Source organism: Cloeon dipterum, chromosome X (assembly GCF_949628265.1).
Source record: "Cloeon dipterum chromosome X, ieCloDipt1.1, whole genome shotgun sequence".
In the NCBI taxonomy this organism is placed as follows: domain Eukaryota; kingdom Metazoa; phylum Arthropoda; class Insecta; order Ephemeroptera; family Baetidae; genus Cloeon; species Cloeon dipterum.
In genome coordinates, this window is record NC_088790.1 from 20,971,766 (window position 1) to 20,990,376 (window position 18,611).

General features: G+C 39.0%; 3 protein-coding genes across 33 annotated transcripts in view; 2 read left to right on the plus strand and 1 right to left on the minus strand.

The window, feature by feature from the left end:
* Positions 1–390: 390 nt before the first annotated feature.
* LOC135945395 (hexosaminidase D-like) lies at positions 391–5,690 on the minus strand. The gene is made up of 9 exons (XM_065493065.1): positions 5,527–5,690; positions 5,216–5,382; positions 4,989–5,147; positions 4,369–4,634; positions 4,183–4,312; positions 3,331–3,645; positions 3,133–3,272; positions 1,971–2,229; positions 391–1,522 (listed from the first exon to the last, which is right to left on the minus strand). The coding sequence occupies exons 2-9, from the start codon at positions 5,360–5,362 to the stop codon at positions 1,232–1,234; spliced, it is 1,707 nt and encodes a 568-aa protein (XP_065349137.1). The 5' UTR covers positions 5,363–5,382; positions 5,527–5,690; the 3' UTR covers positions 391–1,231.
* A 242-nt stretch (positions 5,691–5,932) lies between these two features.
* On the plus strand, positions 5,933–8,268 carry LOC135945397 (protein LZIC-like). Of its 2 annotated transcripts, none has more exons than XM_065493067.1 (6): positions 5,933–6,015; positions 6,288–6,411; positions 6,644–6,779; positions 6,981–7,130; positions 7,186–7,303; positions 7,353–8,268. In XM_065493067.1, exons 2-6 carry the CDS (start codon positions 6,311–6,313, stop codon positions 7,409–7,411), a joined length of 564 nt encoding a protein of 187 aa, XP_065349139.1. In that variant the 5' UTR covers positions 5,933–6,015; positions 6,288–6,310; the 3' UTR covers positions 7,412–8,268. The 2 variants fall into 2 exon arrangements, with proteins under 2 accessions (XP_065349139.1, XP_065349140.1); XM_065493068.1 differs by having other exon boundaries at positions 5,984–6,015; positions 6,291–6,411.
* Positions 8,269–8,638: 370 nt separating this feature from the next.
* LOC135945391 (coiled-coil domain-containing protein AGAP005037) overlaps positions 8,639–18,611 on the plus strand; it is a 99,059-nt gene continuing 89,086 nt past the window's right edge. For 8 of the 30 annotated variants that reach the window (XM_065493028.1, XM_065493037.1, XM_065493042.1 and 5 more), the window contains exon 1: positions 8,642–9,118. The gene's annotated coding sequence lies outside the window, so the exon portion shown is untranslated. Of the gene's footprint in view, positions 9,119–16,311; positions 16,488–18,611 lie in introns of those variants that run through there. The other 22 variants (XM_065493038.1, XM_065493041.1, XM_065493043.1 and 19 more) reach the window with 6 other exon arrangements.

Genomic DNA, 18,611 nt, shown 5'->3' on the forward strand with positions numbered 1-18,611 from the left:
ATAAAAACTCGCATGTCAAAGCTGTCAGTTTGCCAGCCTTATAGGATTTTCGGGCCCCGGCGCAAGATGAAGTAGTATATAGCGCTCGCTGCTCCGTGAACGGGTGAATTTTCGCTTCAAAGTACCGCCGCTGGCCACAGTGGAAATTTTATTGCCCCCCTGCTTTTGTGTTTTTCCGCTGGGGCGGCAATCCAATATATCGGACTTGTGTCATCAATCACGCCCCTGAATTTAAAAGCCACAACATTATTTCTTTGCCGATCAAAGAAAATATATAAACGCACAGAGAGGCTTGGTGAGAAAACAGCAATGTCATCGTAGCTATATAGCTATTTATTAATGGAGGGACTGGGGAATTTTAGCGAAGACAGCTATTTTCCAAATTCTGCATTTTCATAAGGTAAATTCGAGTCAAACTTTATTTTGCATATTTCAACAAATGCAACATCAATATTACATAATTTCAAGATTTGTGTCAAAATACAACAGATCGTGTCTTAGTTCCGCTTCAGCAGTGGCATTAAATTTTTGGACATACACAATGACAAAACAGTTGTAGCATGCGTGTATACATGCGTAAAAATACTATAAAATTTCTCATGCAAACAAATTGAAGTGACTAACACTAAAATTCAAGCAGAAATTTTTCTTATGACCAAAAGATTTTTTACTAACAGTACACAAATTAATACGACAAAATATCAGACGATTCAGTAAAATGAACAGACACTTAGTTGTCCTCAATAAAATCTCATCAAATGTCAACCAGAACAATCTCAACTGAGGCTTGGCCAACAGCAGAATACCATCAGTGGCTGTGTTAGTAAGTTCTATGAAGGTGCTGGCCAATATCTATAAAAAATCCACATAAACCGTGCTGTAAAAGCAAACCCCTAGGTTTGAGATACAGATCTAACTTTTTCAATAATTTTTGTATATTTACAAGCTCAAACAGCAAGAAAATGGATGACTAGTCGAATATCTGGTAAGATTCAAAGATGAAATTCACATTCAAAAACACACACCAACGATTTTTGCGATGATGAGGTAAATCTAAATTTGTACAAATCACGCATGTGCAATGCATATCTCGTTTGAATCACCTCTAAATGCCTATCGACAGGCGGGTAGCATTGGCCAGTCAAAAATTCACACCCTCTATTTCTGTCACCTTCAATATCACAGTGAACATACTCGGGAATCGGTAGGAGATATCTTCAAACAAAGCTAATTATATATCTAGGGGTCTCCTCGGCCAGTCTTCTTTGGACAAAATTCGCTCTCGCGCGTCGTACACCTGCTGCAGGTTCTCGCCAATTGGCCGAATGTAGCTTTTGACCCATTCTTCAGCGGTGTATTTATCGTAAACGGATGCCATAGAGCTGCGAATATCTCGCTCAATGTACAACAGCTCCGCCCGGAAGCGGTCCAGCTCTGCAGTCGCGTGCTCCACGTAAGTCGGCGATGAAAAGTTGTGCTTCATGTTGTACTCAGTCATCCATCCTTTCACAGTTGATTCCTCCTGAAAACGATAATAATTCTTTGGTTAATTTTAACCATAGTGGAAATTTCTACAGGGCCAAATCCAGTTACTTTTGTCATTTACATTTCTTCTCATTACTTTGGATAAAAACGAGTTTTTCTTTTTAGACAGAATTATTACATATATTCATGATCCAAACTTTTGAACTATACCCGCACGATTTATAGATTGCGTAGGAGAGCATGCGTGAGAGTGAATAAAGTTAGTAGGGAGTAAGACAGCAAGCAAAGTGAGAGCCCAAGCCTTATGTGACGTGCTAGTAAGAATTAATGACTTTATCAAATGAGCCGGATTTGGAATCGATTTTTACGGATTCTGAGAGTTTTAAACACATTTTTCATGCGACTTTCTTGCCAATGACAATAATTTAATGATAAATAGAGATAGTTTTCATTCATTGGCCTTTTTGCATCTAATTGAAAATTACCTGCAATTTCGCTAGTTCCTTTTTCAGTGCTTTCAAGCGCAGAACAGCTTCAAGAACCTCACTACCAGGGTAGTTACAGCGGAGTCCTGCGGCAGGGTACTTGAGCGCCATTTCAAGGCTACCCTGGCAGTTAAGCATGGATCGAGCTTTGCTCAGGGCCATGGCCTCGCCACTCGCCCCAGCCAAGAGTGCCAAATCAGCGGCTAACGATGGGATTCCGACGGGAAGCAACTCACACAATACGGCGAAATGGTCGTACCTGAAAATAAGAGATAATTATTAAATACATTTTCTAAGAAATTTAAGCCTGTTTCCCCTCAAATATCTCAGATATATGGATACAAATTTGGCTTTTAACAATTCAAATTTTCGCGATTCTTAAAACAAACTTATTGACCTTTCACAGGCTCAGCTTTTTTACTAATTTATATAGAACATTTTAAGAGTAGGTTAAAAATTATCTTTTGATGATATAATTTTAAATGTAATTTACATAGTCTGATAACAACATTCCCTTTGTTACCACGCATTTTATTTGTTTATTTTTTATTGCTATTTTCATCCCTGTCCGACGACCGGGAAGGGCGCGCACTGCACTAGCACGAATGCCGAAACCCGCGTCCCAATAACACCGCGAACGAATAACATGGGCGCACAGGGACCCAGCCCACTCAAGGGCCACTTGCCTCCGCTCCGAGGACTGCATTGAAACGCTAGACATTCGTCCCGTGAAGCCAAATCACGCATGCTGGAAAGGTGCAAACCAGCAAGTAGCGAGTCTGCGCCAGTGCGCCTCCCAGCCCGTTGAGCAATTTTGAGCATTTCGAGTCACTTTTTGCCATCTCTGACATTGGGTAGCCAGTATTAGATCTCCGAACTGCTCAAATACCTCACATTGCTTTGACACTCCTGAGAGTGCCTTAACAATGCGAGCAAACGGCTGGCTTTAATTTAGAAAACAGAATAAAGAAGACAAAACACGTTTTATTTTGTTTTACACAGTATTAAACTAACACACAATTATCAAATGTGTGAGATTTCAATTCATCTTTGCTTTAAAATTCACTAAAAAATGAACTGCAGATTTATGAAAAACATATTCAAATTTCACATCCCTTTTAATTGTAATGATATTCAGCCAAAGGTTTAAGTAGCCACTCACCTCTGCCACCCAGTCAGAATGATCCCTTGAAATTGAACACCGTAATTCTTTTGCGCATTACTAGCAACTTGGGCCCACGATCTGTGGTTTTCCAAATGATAGAGAATGTCGGGGACATCTTGATCAGCACCGGTTGCACCCTGGAATAATGAAAGCGGTGTGAAAACTTCCCAAAACGATTATTTTACTCATTCTTACTTTAAACGCTGACGCAGCGTAGACTGGAGTGAGTTTGGCGTCAGAAAGTTTGCTCCAGAACTCGGGGGGCAAGTACTGGGCGACATCGTTGGTATACTTCCATACCACAGGGGTCACGAGGTCAGGCAGGCCCCACGAGCTGAGCTGCTCTGGCGTGGCCTTGCGTAGCTCGTCATCCCAGACTAGCGGCTTGACACCTCTCGCGGCCACCACACCCGCGATGCGTGACACGTGGCTCAGGAAGAGGTCAATTTTGCTCCAGTGCTCCTGGCCCATCACAGACACGCAACGAGGGCAGTCTCCAAGTTGGTAAACCTAAGTTATTCATTTTATCATCTTTTACATCCAATCCGCTCAATTTAAAAAAAAATTTCCACAAATTTTAATTAAAATTTTCAATATTTCATTCAGGAAATTGTTGCAACATTGCTGGTGAAATTAATTTTCTCAATTTTTGGGGAAAAATGATTCAATTGATAAAAATCAAACTCTTCAATTTAAACTGGGATTTTCAGTCAACCAGTTACTAATTCAAATGCAATAAATGAGCATAATTTTTGCAATACCATTCTTGCAACTTAAAACTAACTTTCGGAGTTGAAATAATGTCTAAAATTCCTTCAAAACGAAACTCGGGAATTGGGCAAAACTACCTTGGACAGTCTTGAGCGACCTTATTCAAGTGATTTATTACTTAAGGAAAATAATGTTTCTATTATTAGAACAGCCATAGAGTTCCTGAAATAATTAGTCTAACACTTATTGAACTCTAAATTATTAATGGCGCATTTCTTCATAAATTTTTTTATAAATTTGACTAGCTATCACATGGAATTTAAATTTTAGACTCACTTCATCGCATCCAATGTGAAGTTTTTTGGTGTGTGGATGCAGCTGCAAAACTTGATCCACCATTGCAGTCAAAAGCGGAAAGGTTTTGTTGTGTGAAGGGCAGATAGCTTGTGGATAACGATAATTTTCCCTGAAGGAAATAATTTTCATAGTTGAAGACGTTTTGACAATGCTGAAAACCTTTACCTAAGTTTGCTATGAGGTCGAAGTTTAAGAAGAAATTCCAGGTGGCCGAAAGTCTGAACAAGTGGAATGACCTCTAGCCTGTTTTTCTCAGCCAAATTCACGATTTCTCTGATATCGGCCTGAGAATAGCAGTTAAAGGCTGGCACGTCGGCCAAAACACCAGTGTAGGGAAACATGTCTTCATATTCTATGAGTAAGCCCGTCGCACCCAACCTCCTTAACAACGGAAACAGTTCAGCAAAGTACGATACTCTAGGAGGTGCACCCTGAAATTTTCAAGTATTTTGCCATTATGAGATCTGATATTTGAGAAAATCTGACGAAACTCAGTCAGGAATCACGTTTAAAATTTAAAAATGAATAATTGCAACAGTCAAATGAAAAATTTGACATCATGAATTTTATATAAAACAAATATATGGCTCAATATGAAAAGTCTATACATGGCATGAAAAATTGTTCAATAATCAGTAACACACATCAGACAGGATGTTATTTATAGCCCAAGCTCAACTGTAAATCTTTCTGATTATTAAATAATGTAGAAACCCTTGTACAACCGTGCCCTTAAAAAGCAATCATCTGACTGAGCTGATTTTTTGTTCCATATAGCAGCTTGCCTTTAAATCCAAGTGCACAATCCTCTGAGTGCCTAGAGCGTCAACAGAAAATGAAGGATCATAATTGGCATCTAAGTGACCTCGTCTTGCAGACTCCAGGAAAACTTCCCCAATATAATTTGAAGAGTGATCATTGCTACTTGCGAATGCCTGACCGCTCTGAAAACCAGAAATTCCAATAAAACAACAATATTTGAGCAAAATTAAAATTGGCCGTAATGACAAACCATGTTTTCTCGGTCAATCAGATTTTGGTCACTTGAGAGGCGATAAACGACGAGGACAAGAGCCACACAGGCAATCGCGAACAAGGTGAAATGGATCCGCGGTCTGCACCTGAACAGATGACATTTTTTCCCGAGCTTGTCGATCATGATTGGTAAGTTTGCTCTGCCTGAAAAATGTACTGTGCTTTAGCACACAATCGAACTGGAGTAAAATAATTTAAACAGGGAACAGGAAACGATACAAATTATAATGAGTTTTGGAAATTAGGAGCGAGCGTGTGGAAAAAATTAATTCTATTGATTTCACTCACGTTTTAGCTTTCACGCGAAACTCGAGCTTGATCCCAGTTTTGCAAGCATTTTTCGTTTCAAAGAAAACAATTTCTCGGCCAATCGGCTGCAATTCGGCCAGGGAACCAATTTTCCCGCAGGTCGACGGACGATAGAGAATAATAAACAAAATTATTGACGTCACACCCACTTTGCACGACTTTACCAACATAATTTACTCCAGATAAAATACCTGAGACTCCACATCATCAAAATAATTCGATAAAATAATTTCAAATACACGAATTTAAGTTATTAAATATTTAAGCAAGTATAAATTTTAAAATTATGATGAATTCTAAAGAGGAGGGTGAAGTATTAATTTTTCTTATGTTGGTAATATTTGTTAAAGGACCAGCCGTCCCAGGCAGAGGGCTGACTGGAGAGCACAATAATAGAGGCTAAAGGCAGCAGACGTGCCGGCCCGAGGTCTGACTGTAGGTGACGGCAGTACAACATCAGTAATAAAGGTAATAAATTGGAATCGTAAGGTTAAGTGAGAGGGACAGTTTTCTAATGATTGAGCTCTTTTAATCTTCAATTTATCCGTGATTTTATGAAACTATTTATCGATTACTGGGAAAGAGCTTTTGTGTATCATAGATACAGATTTTGAACGTGAATTAAAAAATGCAGGATGTGTGTGTTCTATAATAGAGGATTTATAATGTGGGGGAGCTCGGCATCAGCAATTTCGCCTCATGCATCACTCTTGTTTAATTTTAACACTGAATTGTTTTAGCAGGCTGACAACGTCAATGAAAGATGGCTTCATACGGTACAGAGGAGAATGCCCAGCTAAGGGAGAGACTGCAAGCACAATGTGATCGGTTGTGCCAAGAACTCAATGAATTGGAGGAATATAAGTAAGTAGTATGACATGCGTTTAAAATTAAAAAAAAAAATGTCAAATTCCACTTTCAGTTTGAAAGCTTTTAAATTGATTCATTGAACCTTTTCAAATAAAATATATTGATACGTCAGAAAATAACAACTGTTTTTTTCATTAAAATATTGTTATGCAGTTAGTGATAGATTAGAAATTATCAAAAGAGTTTTTAAAATCAGAGGGTGCTCACAAAATTTTGTGTTTTTTAGGGACGATCTTAACCCAGAGGAGTACAATGAATGCAAACAAGACACAACAGAGCAGTTGAAAGAGCTGCATGAAACTCTTGAAAAGTTGATTGCTGGGGATATGACTCTTGTCGACGGGTTTGGTGAAATACAATTGGTAAAAATAATACTGACAATGAGATATGCTTGTCACCTTATATTCCCTTGGTATGTCACCTCAATTTTAAGCCGGAACCGGCCGGAACATTGAGAGTGAGAGTACACATGAGGTGACAAGCTTATCTCAGACCCATCCATTGTGCCCAGAGGCCAGAAATTATAGCAACACAGTTATATAAACTATCATTAATCATTACAGTCCATCAAAGAGGCGATTTTGAAAGCTTGTCCTTCATCAGCCTTGAAAGAACAGAGGAAAGACAAAACTGATTTGAGATCCAGGCTAGCTGCTTTGGAAAAAGATGCGAAGAACGGCAGGATAACAGAAAATGAATGCCACCTTCTAAAAGTAAAAGTGGAATTGGTGGTCTCTAAGAAACAGCATTAAACTTTGCATTATTCAGGAGGAAATCCTGCAAGCTATCATTCAGTCTGGTGAAACCATCACATCAGAGGAGAAAAAATTCCTCAGCCAATTGAGTGCCAAAAATTCGCGATTTGTTGAAGTAACTGATCACTCAGGTAAGCTTTGAAATATGAGAACTATTAGAAAGCTTATCAAAAATTTTAGGACTTTCTGAGCAAGCAATCGAGTCAGCATCATCAAATTTATATTCTTTCAAGAAGTAGCATCATTTTGGACAACGTTAATTTTAATTATATGACCATATAATTCATTAGCAGAGCACAAAAAAATCATTATTTCAAAATTTCACTGCTGAATTTAATAATTATTTGCATATTTTACACAAAATGCATTTCGGACCGTCTCTCATACTGTAAATTCCGTAAATTCAACTTATTTGTCAGGATATTTTCCTGTGTCTGTGCTAATTTATTCTGGATATTATATTTGTGGCAGTCGGTAGGTCCAACCATCAAAAATATAAAAAATAAATTAGGGATAGCAAACACTCATATTTAAGGAGCTATCAAAGTAAATGACGCAATTTATGTATTTTTTGTCGTAACTTTACATGCATTCATAAGAATCCATTAAGGCATCTTACATCACAAATAATTGGTTCAAATTCGATTAAGACATAAAGAACACTACAACTTAAAAATTTTAAATTTTCAAAAATGGAAGGTTAAATACAGTCCCACTGTGGCTGCTGCGCAGTCTTAAATTGGTACACCTTGGTTATGACCAGAAATATTAATTTAAGTTATGACACCCTAGCTAATTTTGAAGTTGTAATTTTTTATTGATGAAATTGTTGGCTGGTGGACTGGAGGAGCCGCTAAGGACGTTTAACACTAACATTCTGACTGTATTCAGAGTGGGTGCATGATTCCATCAAATATGTATAGTAAAAGTTACTGTGAGAGGGCTCTTGGGGGTTCCATGCATTTACAAAAAAAATGTGAATCATTTTCTTGTGACATTTGCAGGTAACCAGGGGGTTGGCCTAAGAAACTAATGTATTTTTATTCTTGTATTGGAGCTTGATCATAAATAATATTCACTTATTTCCAGTATAAAACATTCGATTTTTATTTAGCCATATCAAAATGTGCTATTTTTCAACTTAGATCTGCAGTCATTTCAAGTTTTCATTGCAGCCGCAAGGTATCATTTATATAAGTGCAGCTGCGGCGCTCCCCTGATTGTGTTAAAATTCCATAACCGTATGTGGCAACTGCAGATTAAAGGCCGGCCAGGTTGAGAGGCAGCTTCAGCAACCGGAGAGAAAAATGCAGACTGCCAGCCAGCGCCTAATGCGCCGTGGTTGTGAATGGCCGAAGTTTCGTGCCGCAATAATAATGCCTCATTGGTCGGGCTGGATTCGCCGTGCCGCTTCTTTTTATGTGCGGCGAGTGAGTGTGTGTAGCGGCGGCGTGCACTAAAAAACACAACAAAGCCGGAGAAGAGCAAGAGCAGGCGACCGCTCCAAAGGAGAGAGAGAGAGAAAAAAAGGAAAGGAATCTGCCGGCTCTCGGCAGTCTCGGCGAGTAAGTTAGTCTGATCTCCACGTGAGAGGAGAGATGCTGCGTCCAGATCGGTGTCGCAAATTTGAAAATTATATATCCCGCGACACGAGGACTTTATTCATTCGGCGCCGTGCGTGAGCAGTTCCCCTGCTTTTCTGATTGTAAGCGATTACGAGTGAGTGATATATACACGGCGAGAGCAAACCGGCCCCTCGAAAGAAAGATCAGCGGGCAGACGCGAGAAGAGCCGCAGCAGCAGTGGCTTCAGTCGCCGGCTGTATTTGGTGAGAAGATGATGTTGATGCAGTCGCTGGTGCGAGGACGAGTTGGCTAAAAGGACGTGATCGTGCACATTTCTCCTTCTTCAGCACCGACTGACAGACCGACACACCGCTGAATATGGTGAGTTTGTTGTCGCAAATCATTAGAGCGCCTCTGCTGGAATCACATTATCATACACATGCATGATGTGCTGGTGCCAATTTTCCCACCTGTGAAATCGAGCCGTTCTCGCTAGCCCATTTGGCCTGAAAGTGCAGTCGGGTGCGCGCTCGTTTTACTCTCTCTTGAGAATGGTGAATTATAATCTGGATTCATTGACCCTGACGAGAGTGGAGGTGGCACGCGGGAATACTAAATGTGTGTGTTTCATTTACATGTGAATCGTGAGAACCTGGAGCTGTGTGTATATTGAGGAAAATTAACTAAAAAATATTAGTCGCGGGATTTTCCTGTTTCACGCCGCAAAATCTTTTTTATGTTGAACCAAATTATAAAATTATTTTTTTAGTTAATTTAAGATGAATAATAAAAACAAGGGAAAAAATTGGTTAGAAAAAATTTGGGAGCAATATTTTATTATTTTATTATGATTGTTGTTAATTAAGTGACTTTAATGCTCAAATAGCTCAACGGGCTGAGTGGCGCACCTGCGCCCACTCACCACTTGCTGGTTTTCGGGGTTTTCGCATCTTTCCAGCGGCCTTTAAGGACAAATGTCTGGCGTTTCAATAACAGACTTCCGTGCTGGAAGGCAAAAAAGATCGCCAAATTGGGCCCAACCTCCTCTGCGGCTTTGCATGTTTTTTGGGATCCAGTGAGCTCATAGCCCACGGGAAATGCAGAGCAGAGGAAAAAAATTAAGATTGCCAGATAAAAATATAATTATTTAATTTTTTTGTAGATGAATTGCAACAGATATCAAGGATGTCGTTATGCATAATTGGCCTATAATGAGCCAAAATGAGAAAGCAAAATTAATTCAGAGATTGACAATAATATTCTCGTCATTTACCCGCTTTAATCGTGCTTAACTATTATTTCTTCTCTTTTTTAAGATCTGACAATAGTTGGGGATATAAATTTTCTTCAGGGAACATGCACCAAAATTGACAATTTAAAGACAATTTTAGCGCGTGATAATAAAACCTTATATTTTTTACCACGTCAAAATGAAGTTGACACCTTACTCAGCAAAAGAGTAACTCGACTACTTATTTTTATCATAACGCTTTGCATTCATGATAATTCAACACCAAAATCCCATTTCAACTGGTCGCGATACTTTTCATTCAGATCAAATTCAGCTGCTTTATAGTCTTCACAAGAGGGTTCTTTCATAAGTTCTCTGCTTCCCCACCTCGGCTTCCAATCGAACCAGCAATAATAATTCCGACTGCCCTCTGATTAGCGTCACTTAATGACTCTTGGTGGAAATTGATTCAGCCTTGACTGCTTGCATTCCTTTTCATCCAAAGTCCCCTAGCTAGACTGCGAGTTCTTGATCTACCACAATGCAGAGGCGAAAGGAAGAGGAAACGTGTGTCCCTCTCTCGCGCTTCACGCCCCCGAGAGTGGGATTTTACTGTCGTTTTCGGCCCAATTATAGCCTCCGAGCACCCTCTGGCAGAATTGCACCCCTCACGGAAAATCGGGCGGTGGCTTGTCAAAAGGTCAATTCCCACACGCCACTACTTCCTTTTTAATCCTCGCCATATTTCTCTCAGCCAGCAGCAGTGGAGCGGTCGAGAAGAGCGATGGTCTCCTCTTTTTTGGAGCCGAGCGAACAGAGACGCATGGCTTGTTGCGCGCAGTCTATTTTTAAATTGCCGCCACCATGCATAATACACGCTCTCATTGAGCCGCCTGACAGACAGAAAGGGTGTTATTTATTTTGTTTTATAATCAAATCATATTTTACGGCCGACGCCTACATCCTCTGAGACGCGCTCTCAATTTAGATCGCGGTTCAAACTCAATTTTCCACGCAGTCGGGAGGCGTGTCAGAGTTCATTCCGACCGCATAGAGTGCAGGTCAATATATTTATGATGCTATATATCCTTTTATTAGCTGTGTTGCATCCAGATGAAGCCCTGATGTTGAGCAGCAGATTTTTGTCGTTTGGCATCGTTGGAATCTTAATTAAGAGATTTCTTTTTTCCCTCAAAAGCTCCATTTTGTGGAAGGTATTTTAGACCCAAATAGCTATTTCTAGAAAAAAAATCTGGTTCATTGGATGCGGTATTAGTTCAGTTAATCTATTTATTTTTAAATAAGAAAAATATACCCAATGCTGGCTCTTAGCTATTTTGTGCTGCGTTGAAACTAGATGACCCGTTTATTGCTATTAGTAAAAAATTGAAAATAAATATATTCCCATTAAGCAGTCACTGTTTATGTTCCTCAGGCTTTAGATCAGGCGTATTCTGAGCCAATAAAACAGAAGGTCACATCTCAAGAAGAGAATTGTAGTAAATTTAAAATAACTGTTCGCTGAAAAAGATCGTCTGGTCTGCATATCACGATTGGAAAGAAAATCAAGTGAAGCTACATTTTATTTAAACTGAAAAATTATGACACCGTCGTGTATTTCTACGTACCTTCATTTGCACCTATACAAAAGTGTAAGACTCTTGTTAAACCCCCGGTATACTTTTTCTGCCTCCATTGTATTATATGCTCCTTTTACAAAAATTCAGCTAGATTTTCATCATTGGTGGATTTTTTATGAAAGTATTTGCCAAATTGCTTTGTCAAGGTTTTTCAACATTATTGTAGAATTTTTGTAAACTCTACAGAACTTAAAAAAATTGATATAATCGGCATTAATTTAAAGTTCTTAATTTTACTAATGATTGAGGAAACACTGATGATACTCATCATGGGCAGAAGCAGAAACCAAAAGTTGTTGTGCGGGTCCTAATTAAGCCCTCGAAAGGACAATGCCGAGAGCACATATCTAATCGGTCCATCATACAGCTCACTCAAAGCCCACTACAGAGCAAACCTTTATTTCAGAGAGCAGAGCGCAATAACAATAAAAGCGCGCACACTCCACTTAAATACTCTTGGTCCATCCGCCTCCTCTGTAAAGTCAGCCTTTGGAAAACACACTGAGTCCCTGCTCTCTTCAAAATCGTATAATTTCATTTTATGGTGAGCCCATAAATACGCTGCTGCCAAACAAATTATAAGCCATCTCGCCGAACGTAATGTTATGCATGAGGAGGCCTGAGGTCCAGCGGCACCGACAACAACAGTTACTTTATATTGCTTTATTGTCTGGCCGAGACGAAAAATTAAGCTGATAAACGGAGGCAGGCGCGGGTGAATTTGCCGCAATTTGCAGCTCGTCTTGCACGCGATCTGCATAGCCCCTTTTAATACTCGAAGCGACTTCTCTGCTTTTGGTCAGTGCATAAAAAACATATGGAATTCTCCGAGCTGCCGAGGACCGGTCTCTTGACCTTTTTAGCACTCGCAGATTTGGGGGCAGCGGTCCGGGTGACAGGATCCTGTTGCAATAAACTTGACCTCACGTATACGCGCACCTGAATCTGCACGAAAGAAGTAGGTCAAAACTGGGACGTTTATTAAAATGGCACGTTATCGTCGGTTAAGTATGTAGTTATGCAAGCTATTGCACGTTTTAAAAAGGCATAATAATAACTAGTTTTTTTCTTATGGCAATTAACTCGACACTTACTTAAAAACGTTGTTTTTTGCTATTTAATTTATAATATCTAATAGCAAAAAGCAAAAACATGTTTAAGATGAGCGGAAAAATGTACTAAAGTATGTATACACATACTTTCCGAATTTCATCAAATTCTTTTACAAAAATTTGGCTCCTGATGGTCAGCGAGCTCATATTTTTAGTTAAATTCTATGAAATAAAATTCATGCACTTTTAACTGATAATTAATGGTTTATTGTATTTTGCAGTCAGTTTTCAACGTATATGATTTAACAAAAATAAAACTGGGTACTTTTTTCTATTCCAAAGTATCATTTTGCATCTTGAAACTGATGATGCAGAAGATCACACAGTCTTTTGAGACACGAAGAGGCAAAATTAATTTTTCGCGTTTTAATAGCCTCTTTAACAAAATATAAATGAAACAGAGCGGAGCAAGATGTGATGACTTGTTTTGGTGAAATAAGCCGAACTGAATTTAAGTAACTTTAGTTTTGTTTCTAACAGCTGTACTATAAAGTTGTTTGTTTAGAGCGATGAGAATTTACGCAAATATCGAATTTGCAACAGTTGTAAAAACTTTATATTTATTTCAACTACTTAATTGTGTGAATGGAAAAAGTAAAATCAGTAGAATATATAATTCAAGACAAAGTTTTCAAATTATTGCGTTGTTTTAAGTGAAAAAAATATAAATAAGCATGGAACTTCAAGAAGGGTTCCTGGATATTTTATTTTATAGGCAGAAGAAAAAAATAAAGTGCTTTTCTTTCAGCAACTTAAATAACCGCTTTAGTTTCAGCACTTTCAACAGCAAACAAATTTCTTGCGCGAATCCGAAAATTCGAAATGCTTCTTGCGAATGATTTTTTATTGCTTTTAAGATTTCACAAGAGCGAGGCCTTTTCCTCGCCAGAGTGTGATTCGTTTCGTTCCTTTGGCTGAGCAATATAAGCCTGCTTTTTCCGCCGCCGACACAAGGGCCGGGCTCATTCCAAGAAAAAAAAACATCTGCACCTTAATGAGCAGGCGAGATGGCAGATTATTTTACCGCGATGCGCGAGGAATGAGTGCGTCTCAGGCATGAAGATAACACGCGTCGCGGTGGATACATACAGTCTGGAAGTTGACGTATTTTGATTGTTATGCTGATTGCTTTGGGACGTCTCTTACTTGCTCTTTCCAATACGAACGTGGCCGCTTTTGCCTAATCATCGCCCGTTACAGTGACTCTTCAGAGGACATACTCTTATGGAGGAGGTTGACCCCTCAGCCGGTGAAATTCACAGAAGTAAATAGGCGCAGAAAAAAAGATCAGGGAATTGTACGTGTGTGTGAAACTTTTATTATCCACGCGCTCGTTATATTACTTCAGAAATTCCACCTTTGACGACCGGAGATAAATAATTTATGTGGCACTTTTTGAGTTTTTATTATAATTTGTGTGATCATTAAGAATTCTTTCTGGTGCGTGGTTCGAGCGAAGAGCAGCCTGCTCGTTTTGCGGTTTTACAAGTGCGCTCGTCAGAGAACAAAACTATGCTGCTGCTTTATATAGGGCTTCACAATGCTACTCTTGTGAATCCGTTTTGGCCGCGATGTCAATTTAAGTCTTTAATTTGCTGTCTGTTTCAATGATTCCTTGGTGATGCTTCTGTCTAAGGTATTAAATAAGACATATACATAACTAGTGGTTTTACTTAACATCCTAAATCCCAAGAAAGGCACAAAGAATTCAAAGAATTTTAATTTTATTCGATACCGACTGTGCAAATTTCATGCTTAAGCATGAGCAAAATATCAATCAGCTTTTTTCAATGACTTTTTCAATGCGCATTAAAAATGAAATCACTGCTATCTCTGTTTGCAAAATCCGTGTTATTGAACATGCCATCGGTGACGAGCTGTATGCAAATATAAACTATTATAGCTGTTGCCGCATATACACTCATCTACGCTTTGTGCTAAAATATGCTTGACACGTCCTTCAAAAGCCACCGTGCGCTGGAATCGAAATGAGCCTCGCTTGAACCATGCATCTCTTTCATTCTAGTGTCTTTTTCCAGCCCACATAAACGAATTAACAATAGCTTTCTTCGTCATTCGTCAACTGAGGCTTGTTTGCATCTTGTTGAAAACACGACATGTGACTCAGGCTCCCCTATAGCATATGCGAAGGTTCAAGCACATGATAAACTGCTGATCCTCACGGCGTCTTCGAAGCTTCAAGTACACACGCACTTACATAATATAAAAAACAAAATCTAAATGCTAATGGGTGCTGATTACTTTCACATCGGTCACTCGCTGACAAAGTTGAGTGACGCGTGATGGACAACTTCCTTTTTGCCACCGGTCATTATCAGGGGAAGTAATTATCCACCAAACAAACTCAATAAAAATTTTGATAAATACAGAGGGATGAAATAAAATAATACAGCATTATAATGATTAATTTATTCGTAATTTTCATTATTCTTCAAGTAGTATTATTTAATAAATAAATTGAGGAAAAATATTTCAAACTTTTTTCAGAGAAAAAAATCTCATATTAGATTTTGTGAAGGTGATTTGCACGTGGCAAGCAGCTGAATTTGAAACAACTCAACAACTGAGAGTGGTTGAATTACCTGACGTGTGTAATTCAATGATTGCTCAATCTAGTGTGATATCAGTGGGAAAGCGCGTGTAGTTGAATACTAGTGAAAATAATGAAACATGTCAAGTCCACACTCATTCAAGGAGAGGAGAGCAGAAGATGTCTGACTATGGAAATTCTAAACCGCGCCACGTCTTGTGATGCGATTGTCCCTTATGCGTTGAAATGAAATAGATACCGACCACTCCAGTCATCAGAATTTTATCGATGACATAGAAATTAATTCGATGCACAGCAAAACCGATGGGAATGGAATGGAAAAGAAGAAGAAGAGCAGCTTTACTTGCGAAACAACGTTGGAATTGTGTTTAACTAGGCACTCTTCCTTGTAGCTTTAATTGCTATTAAATATTTGATTATTCTTAATTTTCAATAAAATATTTTTCTATGCAAATGCCAGCTGTTTTCTTGAATTAGATGTTTAATTAAAAAGAGAGTAATAAGTATCAAACTCACTTGCAAGCAAAAGTTCGAATTATTGAAATTGATCTCATGGAAAGTTTATATCCAAGTATAAAACAAGCTCCAAATTGAATTTATAATTAATTAAAGACCCAACAAGAGAGGTGTGTTGCTGGGAGAAATTGATACAATGGAGCCTTATTTAGTTAATTATCGCTCACTAAACCTCCCAAATTAATTTACTGTTATTATGAATTTTTAAATTCAACCGTTAAACCGTGGTGGAAAATAGACGTCAGCGTCGCTTAGTAATTCAATTGATTTTTATTGTGTCTTTTGATCAATTGTTTCAATAAAAATCAGAACCAAATTTTTTCGTCTTGGGAGAGCGGTGCGACTTTTGTCTGAAAGACAATACAAATAATTATAGCAGCAGCGTATTCCCCTTTGCGGCTTGGTGTCATGGGAGATAGTCGCCCTACTCGGAGATCTGGCGCTAAAAACTGCTGTCGGCAAGCAGGCCGGTTGATTTCCCATCTCCCACCATTCATAAAACGCCGGCCAAAGAGCGTAGTCGCGCGGAGTTAACGCAGAGCGCTGTGCAGTGCACCTTTTTCCGCACTCGCAGCAAGTGTCGAAAGCCCCGAGGACGCGGGGGCAAACATTTCGCCGTTTGAGTGCAAGTGACCGAATGGAATAACACTCAAGGAGCGGCGTTTTTAACTCTTCCAAGGTGAGTCGGCTGACCTTTGCGTTGGGACCCAGCTGTGCTGACAGCAATGGATTGAGCCGTCATTCAAATAACGTAATCCGCTCCATTCGATTCAAATCGGATTCGAATTTTTTGTTGCTCACGTGCGTGTATTTTGGGGTCGCGAGGATTTATATTTGTAACAAATAAAAAATATCAAACGCGTCCCATCCGCGCGCTCATCGCCAGCTGACGCTGCTTCTTTTTTGGCTCCAGCGCTGGTGTGGGCTGCAGGGAGAAATCCTCGTTTTGTAATTATACACACGCGCGGAGCAAATTGTTTTCCTTTTCTGTTAAAAAAAATCGTCCCAAACAACCGTGAAATTGCTTTTATTCGGTGAATATTAAATTGATTTCTCTTATAAGTCACGACCGACGCACGCCCTCGCCGCGTTTAATCACTCGTGGGCTGTAAACGTTTAACAACCAATTCATCAGCAGCTCGGTGTTAATTTTTCATCACGTCGCTCCTCTGTGAGCAGTAATTTTACACCGATTTTGCCAAGCCGCCTTTGTTGCGCAGTTCTCAAAATAGAAGATATTGTGAAAATTAACTCTACAGCTTTCAAAGACTATATAGCCGTAACAGCATATTTTAAAATAGGGCACACCACTTGAAAGTCTTTTGCAACCACCTGGTTTTATTGGGGCAGTTTCAAAACAAGCCAAGAGTCGCTCATGTTTGCGGCTCCCTTTGCTTTTTGCAGCATTACGGGAAATATAGATTTTTCAGTTCCCAACGCACGTTGGCGTCAATCCAGAAAGCATAACTTTGTTTCGTTAAATTTGGATTTTGTTTAATTCAAACGGAAATTGAAAAAAAAATTAAACGTTCAAAAATGATTGCATCAAATTAAATTAAATTGGGAAATAATCTAAATTGATGCTTGAAATTTGAGGTAAAAGAGGCTATATGTATTTTATTTCAGAGTAAATATTTTTGTTTTTCCCTGATTTGAATTGAGCACAAAGTTGTTTTTTTAGAACATAATATTCTCCACTAAAACATCGTTTTAATTAAATAATTTTGTTGAAAATTTGTGATTCAATGTGTTTTTCTCAAGTTTGAAACTAGGTTACAACCAGTCATATTCAATTTATAGGGTTCTCTGCATTTGCAAAACATTTTCATTTAGCTCAATTAAAAAAGATACTAGTACTATACTAAGGGATGCTACTCAATGCAACGCAGACCATTCGAGAAATCATCAAAAACCAAACGTTAAGCGAATTTTCCAAAAACATTTAAAGCGAGTGCCAAAATGTCCCAGAAAAAACACAAAACATTCATTGTCGCCAAACACCCATGACTAGGACAGCCGTTTCGGGTATTAAAACCTCGTCAGCTAGCCTTTGGTGCTACGTATAGTACGAGTATCTTTTTTAATTGAGATAAACTGACAAGGAAGTGATAATTATTGTGAGATATTATCGATTTTATTGTTGATTTTAGCCTAATTTTCATTTAGCTCTAATTGAAGAAAATTCAAAATTTATTTTTACTTTTACTTTTCTTTTCCAATCTGAGCAGCCTAATTTCAATGCAGTTGAATGACAAGTGCAAACACAGTTCATGCATCAGATGTATTTGATGTGTAGATCAAACAAGACACAATAAATTGAACGCGGTGCCAGCAGCACGAGCGATGCGATAATTTCGAGTTTGCTCTTGCAGTTGCGTCATCGGCGCAGAATTAACACGTCCGTGCGCGCTGTCTGAAAGCAAACAGACGAGAGGAATTCGGGCTGTGTTATCAGCTCAGCGGGACGAATTCGATTAATTGGGGTCACGGTTGCACCCCTTTGAAGGATAAATTAAAAGAAGCGCCGGAGCACATAAAAACGGTTCTATTTTCGGGAACCACGCGAGTGCCATGGGAATCGAGTTAGTCGAGTGCAGTGCATCGGAATGACACTCGACCGTAAATCAAAGTCGAACGAACAAAGTTTGATAGCGTTATGCAACCATCGCAGCCATGTGGTGGTTTGCTTGTTTTTCTAAAGGACCATCATGGCAAAAAGGCTCGAATTTGTTTCCTTAAAGCAGTGTTTGTTATCACTTCACAGGAGGGAAATAAAGCAAGCAATGAAAATATTTTCCCTTGC

Excerpts from the sequence above, each read along its gene's own strand:
- LOC135945397 (XM_065493067.1), top strand. The coding sequence starts at position 6,311 with ATGGCTTCATACGGTACAGAGGAGAATGCCCAGCTAAGGGAGAGACTG. Across the intron at positions 6,780-6,980 it reads GGTTTGGTGAAATACAATTG|TCCATCAAAGAGGCGATTTT; the intron begins GTAAAAATAATA and ends TAATCATTACAG. Across the intron at positions 7,304-7,352 it reads TGAAGTAACTGATCACTCAG|GACTTTCTGAGCAAGCAATC; the intron begins GTAAGCTTTGAA and ends CAAAAATTTTAG.
- LOC135945395 (XM_065493065.1), bottom strand. The coding sequence starts at position 5,362 with ATGATCGACAAGCTCGGGAAAAAATGTCATCTGTTCAGGTGCAGACCG. Across the intron at positions 4,635-4,988 it reads TTGTGCACTTGGATTTAAAG|GGTGCACCTCCTAGAGTATC; the intron begins GCAAGCTGCTAT and ends TGAAAATTTCAG. Across the intron at positions 3,646-4,182 it reads TTCACATTGGATGCGATGAA|GTTTACCAACTTGGAGACTG; the intron begins GTGAGTCTAAAA and ends TGAATAACTTAG.